This window comes from Syngnathus acus, chromosome 12 (genome assembly GCF_901709675.1).
Source record: "Syngnathus acus chromosome 12, fSynAcu1.2, whole genome shotgun sequence".
Classification (NCBI taxonomy): Eukaryota; Metazoa; Chordata; class Actinopteri; order Syngnathiformes; family Syngnathidae; genus Syngnathus; species Syngnathus acus.
The window spans coordinates 1,431,448-1,441,750 of record NC_051097.1 but is presented as its reverse complement, the minus strand read 5'-3'; the positions used below and the strand labels follow the sequence as shown (position 1 = coordinate 1,441,750).

The following is a 10,303-nucleotide window of genomic DNA, read 5'->3' as shown; positions in this document are numbered from 1 at the left end:
ATCCCTCATTTATCACGGCTTCAGTACATCACGGACTCGCCCCCCCAAAGAAAATCACAAATTCAAAATCAAAATTCTAAATTGAGGAATTATGGCACGAAAGTTGACCGCACGCCAGCAGAAGGCAGGGAGTTCCCACACAATTGTAGTACGCACACTTGTACCTTGTTATAAAAAAGTTGTTCTAAAAACATATTTTCAGTATTGTACGTTTTATAACAATTGTTATAAAAAAATTGTTATAATAATAAGAGTGCTAAAAACATAGTATTTACAGTATGTACACTTGTTATAAAAAAGTTGTTATAATAATAAGAGTTCTAAAAACATTTACAGTAAGTATACTTTAGCTAAATCTACATGTTACACACGTATCATATTTATATTTATATTATTCATACATTATTTCTGTAAATCATTAATACTATTAATATAGTATTTACATGTTTGAAACTATCATTTAATGTTCTAATGATAAAATATGCACATATGGTTTCATATACATTTATTGATACACAAAAAGATGCATGTATGTTAAAAATGAGAGGGTGACACTACTTCGCGGATTTTCACCTATGGTGGTCTCGGAACCAATTATCCGCGATAAACGAGGGATTACTGTATTAGCTCAAAATGGTATGAAAGGAATTGGTGGTCATTGTCACTTTCCATCAATCCTTTCTCCACAGTACTTCTTACTTACTTAGTGTTTGTTTACCCCACATCCAGTAAAAACAAGTTTGCCCGTTTCACTCACTTGTGCCTGTGATGGAAGGCGACAGCTGCCACAGACTAAAATAAATAAGTGGGAGGCAACCTAACAAGGGAACGACTCCCACCTTGGCACTTCGGACCCTCTCACCTTCCTCTGCAAGTCTTCCAGCCTGAACTTGGGACATGTGCTACTTTGAGGAGGTGAATGTATTTTTGGCTGTGGCAGGGGTCGGGCCAAGGAGCCAGCGCCCCTTAACGTTCCTTAGAACTTAGCACTTCCCTGTAGCTTTCCGAGGTCCCTACCCGTTCCTCCTTCTGCTCCTGTTTTCTTCTGTTGTTTTGTTCAGCCTGCACAATGACGGTGGGGAACATGGATAGTGTCGAGCTGTTTGATGCTGGGCAGAAAGGTCGCGGCCTTAGAGCCAGCAGAGACCTCAGCACTGGGGAGGTGGTCTTTGCAGAGCCCAGCTTTGCTGCTGTTGTCTTTGACAGGTAAGAGGATCCTATTATTGTTCTATTAGACAGAAGACAACCATCGTTTCTCAGTGAGCTTGTTCTTTTGACGACAGGTGCTTCCACCAGCCTTGTCTGGGTGAGCTCATTTCTAAATGCTCCGACTGCAATGACACCAGTAAAACCAGATACAGTGTCTGACACGATGTCCTTTGACATGACTTCATTTTGGACTTGTTTGTATTAATTGCAAGACCTTTGAATACTAATTGCTCACGGGAAAAATAGAGTCTTATGGTTCTAAAAAAAGCCTGACTACTATTTAAACACCTGGTCTACGTAATACAGTGTCAATGTAAGCGTGTTTTCTGAGTTTTAAAATATAATTACATTTTTAGTTCAGTATCAATAAAATGTGAGTGGATGAAAAGACTTTGTGCAAACAATTAGTGTTGTTATGTTGAATAACACTGTACATATTTCATTACACAGCCACATCAACACAAATGTGTGAGCTTATATGCCATACAATCAACATCATTCATCACAAATTGCAGTTCTGAGAAAAGAAACTTGGATTCAACTTTTTCATTTGAATGAACACAAATGTAATTAGATCATTACTTACAAATGACACTAATATGCGTAATGTATTGTATACAAATGTGATAAATGTAATATTTTTGAATTAAGGGTTCGGTTCAGCAACAGAAGTTTTTTTTTTCTCAAATATAACAGCTATAAATTACATGGAATGGTAAAGTCTTTATTGTACAAGCTTGTTTAGGTCCATCTTTAAAAACGATATCTCAAAAACGTGATGTATTGGAAAAAAAATAAACTTTTCTAAATTTGCGTAAAGAATGCATATATACCACATACTATAGACATATAGACCTAGAATTTGCTGTTTACCAGTGTAATCTAAAGATTTATATACTAAATGGGGATTTTCGACAGGGCAATGTGTCTTTGATGCTTATTCTACTCTCTCTCAGTCTGTTCATGCAGGTGTGCCATAGCTGTTTCCGTCAGCAGGCCAGTCTACATCGCTGCGCCCAATGCCAGTTTGCCTTTTACTGCAACCGCACTTGTCAGGTTGCATGCTGGGATGAACACAAGAGGGAATGTGCAGCCATAAAGAAGATTGGCAAGGCACCCAATGAAAATGTTCGGTAAGCATCCAGCCCACATTTAGAATGAGAGAACGTGGGATTTATTGCGACTACATTTTTCCTTTCACTATGTCACGAGCAAACCAGGCTTGAATCCAAATGCACAACTCCTAAATAGATGCTTAAATGTTCATCTCATCAGTCGATCATTAAAAAAAAAAAAGAGCTGCAACAGAAAATCACTGGAATAAGCAAGCACGCTGTCTGAGCTAGCATATGCGCATGAACTGAAGCTTGCTTCACCGAGAGGCCAAAAACCTATCAATCCAGCTGATCCGGATTGAATGCACTGAGAACAGTGCACAATTATCTATTTGAGGCAATTACTACAATTATTTTTTTTAAGTTTTGTCACTAAGACCTCTGGACCTTTCAACAGGTATTTTGTCCCACCCTTCATGACCAAACTGCTCCAACTTGGAAGGAAACTGTCTTCAGATGACATGTGTCAGCTCTCTCCATACTATATGTTCAACAGGAATGTTGATCAGGGCTCATAGAGGACAGAGTGAGATATCAATCCTGTTTCTTAGCCCTCCTATTGTCCTAGGGGGTCAAGTTGACGCCATTCAATGTTTAGCATTCAAAAAATAGTAGTTGACTTTTTTTTTGCTTCATATTTCATAATTTTTCCTAAATTGATGGGGACAGTTGACCGAGCAAAATTTTTTTATGATGATATTTTTTCACTGTACTGAATACATATTGCACGCATTGGTCGCCCTCAAGCGGTTAAAGCTGTTAAAATGTATCTGTCAGTGTATGTGACCTAACATTCCCACAGCTGCAGGTGCAAATTTGATACATTTGAGTTGATACATTGTATTTATTGTATTATATTTATTTATTTTTGTGTATTTTATTTTTCAATTACCACAAGAACTTTGAGATTTCCCGCACCATCGGTATGAAGGTGTGTGTGTGTGCGTGCGCGTGTGTGCGTGTGTGTGCGTGTGTGTGTGTGAGAGAGAGACCTACTGTACTCACACTTGCTAAAGTAAAACTGATTTTTTCACGCACTGTGGAGGGTGGGGTATTCCACAAGGACATTGATGGTTCCTGCAAAATCATATTTATTTCTAAAAACTGAAAGATAATCTGGTCAGTTTCCCCACTGAATCAGCAGGGTAGACTTGGTGCTCCCAACGTTATCAAAATGGTTCCAGGACCCACCAGATATGGAGGCAGCCATGTTGATGACATCAAGTCATCATTCGAGCTCTTCGCGACACCATCATTCAGAAATATTGTTCTTGGGATGACAAATTTAGAGGTGAAGCGAGTGTATAAGGACAGTTGGAAAGACTTGGATGAAGCTGACTTGGAAGCCTACATTGGTTTACTAATTTTGGCTGGGGTTTACCAATCAAAAGGTGAAGCAACAGCAAGCCTTTGGGATGCTGTGACTAGAAGAGCAATATTTCCAGCCTTCATGTCTCTGAAGACATTCCAAGTTTTGTCCCATACGATTTGATGACAAACAAACAAGGCGGGGCCGACGAGAACATGACAAACTTGCGGCAGTAAGGGATGTGTGGGACAAGTGGGTGCTGCAATTACCCCTACTTTATAATCCGTATATAAACTGTTGATGAGTGCTTAGTTGCGATTCGTGGGCGCTGTCCATTCTGACAATATATGCCTAGCAGTAAACCAGCATAGCATAAAAATATGGGCAGCCGGTCCCAAGCCCGGATAACGAAAAGAGGATGGGTGAGTGATATGTGACAGTAACTAGCCACAAATATATTACAAAATTGGATTTAAAAAAAAAAAAAGGTCATATCCATAGGTCATATTCCATCATCAGCATAACCAGACTTGTGGTCATTAATGTTGAGAAGTAAATTTGAGAAGATTTGCATGAAAACTTAAATTAATTGTAATTTAAAGATTTGACCTGATGGTGACGCCAGAGGCCAGCTCACTGATTTTCATGGGGTTATTTATGTATTCAACGAATAAACAAAGTGCCTTTCACACAAAGTTGGGCAACAAAATTCTTAAAATTATTTTCTGTAGGTAAATGTGCCTCGGGTCAAATTGACCTCAAGGACCAAATTTGTGATTATATTTGAGGACGATAGGAGGGAAAAGGAAATCATTTAAATTTGAATATCGTATTGTTATCATGTAAAAATGCTTTGCCGATCCCCCCCGATCTCTGTCATCATGTTCTGGATGTGGTTCCAAATGAGTGGCAAAGAGTCACTCAAGATGCCATGGACTGAGGCTGCACGAGAATTGCAAAAATATTTATTGTTTGGCTTGTCGTGTTGCAGAATAGAGCACTTCTGTGCAGTAGGTGTTGTCAAATTATGTTTGCCTTTCAAGACGACAACAGGCTGTTTGTCTTAACATAGACCAGATGCAGAATAAAACAAGTGTTTTTGATTTCGTTTTTTTCCCCCATATAATTTAAAATGTTCTCCTCCTGCTTTTATTTCACCTGCAGTCTTGCAGCTCGAGTGCTGTGGCGCCTTCACAAGGATACAGGCATTGTTTCAGACAGTCAGTTGCTCTCAGTCGAACAGCTGGAGGACCACGTGCCTGACCTGCCAGAGAAGAACCTTAAACAGCTCGAGCTCAATGTTCAGAGTTTCCTGAAATATTGGTCCCATGGAAGCAAACAGCACTCATTTGACTACATCTCGCACATCTTTGGCATTGTAATGTTGAACAAAAAGATTTATTACTTTTAACTGTGGTGGTACCACCACGTTCATCTTGACATGTTTCCTTTTTGTTTGTGCAGATTATGTGTAATGGATTCACCATGAGGGACCAGAACGGCTTGCAAGCTGTCGGTCTGGGGCTTTTCCCCAACCTGTGTCTGGTCAACCATGACTGTTTGCCCAACTGCTCTGTTGTCCTCAACCATGGCAAGTATGTAGCACTTGCTTCACATTTAAGCGTAGCTGATTTAGATTCTAATTAAGGCTGCTTGGAGCATCCCGTATAAGCATTTCATTTGCAGCTTTCTTTTGCAGCCAAAATGCTGTGAGCTCTGCTCTCCATTCTCAGAGGAGGTATGTATTTCATAATTGAAACAAACTGCAATTAATGATTATTTCCATAACAGATTATTCTGTTGATCATTTTATTGATTTTAAATGTTTTACTGTCATCCCTTTACCCAAAAATAAGAACATACTTCAAATTGATAATGCAAAAAACAAATGAATAATTTTTGTGCGTCGCATGTTGGAAAATAGACAAAAATAGTTGTCAATAAATCGATTATTTGTTGCACCTCAAAAAGAAGCAGTAGAAATCAAACAATGGAAGCCGTATCAAATACGTGTAATCAGAACTACAGCAAAGGATAAACAAACGCCGTGTCATTCAGGGCAACCTTCTCAGATGGACTCCACCATATACATTTTTGGACAGGGAAGAATTCCCATAGTGACTATAAAAATTTAGACAAGTGAAATAAATCACCCTATACACACTTTTGTTGAGATATTCACTGAAACCGATGGAAAAGTGAAAGCTCTCACTCTTGGCAGAAGTTACAAACAAAACCCAAATAATGAACACATAACCCCCACGGTTTGGATAAACATGATCAAATGCTTTTGTCATTTTGCCTCTTAGACACATTAAATGCAGTAGTTCGGTCCTGTTTGTCAGGGTTGAGTTGCGAGCTTTAGGAAAAATCCCTGAGGGTCAAGAATTGACTGTCAGCTACATCGACTTCTTAAACCTGTCTGGTGACCGCAAGAAGAAGCTGATGGAGCGTTACCACTTTGAGTGCATGTGCCAACACTGCAGCCAACAACTCAAGGATGACCTTATGATGGCTGCTGCAGAGGGCAAAGTGAGATGGGGCAGGGGCATATTGGATTCTTGTACTTTGATTGAACACACTAGGAGTCCCGTCAAATACATGTGGCACCTGCTTATGTATCCCTCATAGCCATCTGCTGAGAAGCTGAAAGAGGTGACTGCCTTCAGTGAAGACTGTCTGGACAAGATCGAGAAATGCCGTTCTGAGAAAGATTTCCATGAGGTATGATCATTTTGTCTCTGATTCTGCTACTGTTATATCACCAGTTTAGACTCAAATGTACGACTCAACACCACAACACAAGTGGGTGTCTTTAATTGACAAACGAGTTGCAATGGCAAATGCTGGATGGAGCGTCTAAAAGGAATCCAGTGACAAGATGCCTATTGTCCAAATTAGTTTTACTCACAAGAATTGGTTTTAGTAAGCGCCCTGGAGACATGGGGCACAGGGTGATGAGGCAAAAAGGCACAGATTGAGGAAAGCAGATGGAATGGAACAGGGACGAAAGCAGACAAGTAAATATTGAGTTACTTGGTGCTTATGATGACTGACCGGAAGGGAGAGGCAGAGGTCTGCAATCCAAATCTAAGCCAGGCCCAAAGCCAATAATGGGAATCCATTATCAACAAAAATATCATAAAGCATCAACAATCCAAATCCATTTTCCAATTTACAAGGAAACTGAGAAGGCAGAGAGAGACTTAAATACTATCTATAAGGCAGCAGAAAGAGACGGACATCAAGGTAGCAGGCAGGGTCTGAGAACATGTTGGTAAATAAAGGCTTTAGAGAACTATAGAGCAGGTTACAAAGAGTTGGGAGCAGGTGGAAACAATGAGGCTACTAACTGACAGGCTGAGGGACAAATGGCTTATGGGAACAGGGTTGTAAAAAAAAAAGTTTGAAAGGCAATGATCAGAACATGAGAGCCTGCCTTCTTTTTCTGATTCGCCAATATGGCCACGTCCAACAGGGCTTCGCCCAAAGTGGCCTCTTCTGCTCTTAGGTGGTGAAGCTGTGTGATGATGGCCTCTTCTGCTCTTAGGTGGTGAAGCTGTGTGCTGAGTGTTTGGATAAGCAGGAGAACGTCTTGGCTGACACTCATCTGTACAAACTGCGTGTGCTCAGTGTAGCCAGCGAGGTGCTTTCATACCAGCGCTTGTTCTCTGAGGCTGCAGTGTACGCTCAGAGGATGGTGGATGGATACACGTAAGGCATGCCTCACTATCTACTACATATCACAACACCACAGTATTGTCTCTTACTGTTGAACTCAAACTGAATGAACTATGTTTACCAACAGGAAGTTATATCCCCACAACAACGCGCTACTGGGCTTAGCCAACATGCGTGCAGGTGTCATGCATTGGCAGTCGGGGCAAACTGAGCTGGGACACAACATGATCTGCAAAGCATATGGCATTCTAATGGTCACCCACGGGCCCAACCATACTATCACCAAAGAATTGGAGGTACAGTGATACAGTAGGAGTTGGTACAATGGCAAGAGACTCTGGTGGACATGGTTTATGGTTTAAGTTCGGTAACACTATTTTTACTGTGGGTGTATAGAGGGCTATGGACAGTTGAAAAATGTGCTATGGTAAAAAAATAAAAGCATACACTACCGTTCAAAAGTTTGGGGTCACAAAATTGTTTGGGTGACCCCAAACTTTTGAACGGTAGTGTATATATTTATTTAGATAATTATTTATAGATTATATATATAATCTTCTGTGTAAAAAATCTTATAATATATATGTATACTTATATTCATAGATTATATATAATCTTATACAAATATAAGATATAATTTATAATATTTAATTCATAATATTTTATTATAATAATATTTACACTACCGTTCAAAAGTTTGGAGTCACCCAAACAATTTTGTGACCCCAAACTTTTGAACGGTAGTGTAGCTTTGGGCACTCTTGCATTCGTGTTAGTCATGGGCCCTTTGGAATTGTTATCACTCCATTCCATCACCCCATACAGTGCCTCAGGGCCCTCACACTACTAAACTACTCAATGTTGGCAGAAAGGGAATCCAAAAAGTATTCACTAGGTTGTGTGCATTCATGCAATTTATAGTACAATACATATTTACAATTGATTTACTGTAGTCTCATTGTTGCGTGAGAAAATTCTTGTTTTTTGGTCACAACCAATAATTGTTTTGTCACTTATTAATATGGCATTTCTCTGTCTACCTTTAGTCCATGCGCATGCAAACTGAGATGGAGTTGAAGAAGAAAAAGAAAGTCATGTCAGACTGAACTACACACAGATGACTCAAGTGGAGCGGAAGTAACTTGAACATGTGATATGATGTGTACACTAACTACAATAAAACTGAAGGTAAACGTGTGTTGTGACAATTTCTTCACCATTAAGAACAAATGACATCCAGTTTTGAAATATTTTCAATTTGAAAAAATAATGAAAATATATATAGCCTATGCTATACATGTAGTATATATAAATATGGACATCATTATAGTTTACATTTGCAAATCACAACAGCACCCTGTGTAAACGTAAAAAGATTTTGACATAGCTTAAATGATTCTTAATTGTTGATTTGACTTCAAGTTATTGTGCCTCTAAAGGCCTTGAGTCTGTCAAGAGGAGATCTCACATTTTCAACACAGATGCTCCAAACTACATCTAAGTCAGTGTTTCCCAACCTTTCTTCATCCACAGCACATCTTTTCAATGGAAAAAATCTCAAAGCACACGACCACCAAGGTTACATGGAGTTACATCAGGTTCTATATTAAAATTAGTTACACTACCGTTCAAAAGTTTGGGGTCACAAAATTGTTTGGGTGACCCCAAACTTTTGAACGGTAGTGTAAATATTATTATAATAAAATATTATGAATTAAATATTATAAATTATATCTTATATTTGTATAAGATTATATATAATCTATGAATATAAGTATACATATATATTATAAGATTTTTTACACAGAAGATTATATATATAATCTATAAATAATTATCTAAATAAATATATACACTACCGTTCAAAAGTTTGGGGTCACCCAAACAATTTTGTGACCCCAAACTTTTGAAAGGTAGTGTATGTTATGACAAAAGGCGTTGTGAAAGTGCGATATAAACAAAGTCCTATTTCTATATATGGAGAAAGTTGAATAATTGAATAAAATAAATAAATAAATAAAATTTTATTTCTTTTTTTTTATAAAAGGGAGTTTTCAACAGTGTAAGTGTCACGGAGCGAATGGAGCAGGCGACCAAATGCAGCTTGGACCAGGGTTTATTGGAGGAACTCAAAAGACAGACTACAAGAAGCTCGACTAGGGACGAGTATAACTGAACAAAAGGACAAGAACGACGACGACAGACGAGACGAGAGACAAAGGACATCAGACGTGAAGACATCAATGATCTGACAGGGAGTGAGGAGCAGACAGGACTTAAATACAAAACAAGTAACAAGAGGCAGGTTACTGTGGTTACATTGATTGAGGTAACACAGGAGGGGAGGGGCAACGCGAACAGAAACCATGGTAACATAAAGACACAATACAGCAACCGGGGACGAGTCGTGACAGTAAGGAATAAACTATTGAAAGTGATTGTTAATAAAATAAAAAAAATAAAAATCAACATGACTGCATTTACTCTTACACTAGCTCTGCTGTTTTGGCAGCAGCTGAGGGGTCATCACAATGAAGGTGTCACGACTTGACTGTGTACTTTATGTTGGTGAAATACCGTATTGGCCCGAATATAAGACGACCCTGATTATAAGACGACGCCCTCTTTTTCAAGACTCAAGTTTGAAAAAAAGACTTTTTGAACACCAAATTTAATTTTTATACAGAAAATGATTACATCTGAAACAAATGATTATAACAATATATTCGAGAGAAAAAGCATGTTATTTTTCTCAGGGTTTATTGGAGGAACTCAAAAGACAGACTACAAGAAGCTCGACTAGGGACGAGTATAACTGAACAAAAGGACAAGAACGACGACGACAGACTAGACGAGACGAGACGAGAGACAAAGGACATCAGACGTGAAGACATCAATGATCTGACAGGGAGTGAGGAGCAGACAGGACTTAAATACAAAACAAGTAACAAGAGGCAGGTGACTGTGGATTGCGGTAACACAGGAGGGG

General features: G+C 38.9%; 1 protein-coding gene across 1 annotated transcript; it reads left to right on the top strand.

Moving 5' to 3' along the window:
* The first annotated feature begins 862 nt into the window (after positions 1-862).
* On the top strand, positions 863-8,511 carry LOC119131406 (histone-lysine N-methyltransferase Smyd1-like). Its single transcript, XM_037265844.1, has 10 exons — positions 863-1,206; positions 2,166-2,342; positions 4,798-5,011; positions 5,098-5,228; positions 5,333-5,371; positions 5,979-6,165; positions 6,265-6,357; positions 7,184-7,347; positions 7,442-7,610; positions 8,361-8,511. The coding sequence occupies exons 1-10, from the start codon at positions 1,070-1,072 to the stop codon at positions 8,418-8,420; spliced, it is 1,371 nt and encodes a 456-aa protein (XP_037121739.1). The 5' UTR covers positions 863-1,069; the 3' UTR covers positions 8,421-8,511.
* Positions 8,512-10,303: the final 1,792 nt, after the last annotated feature.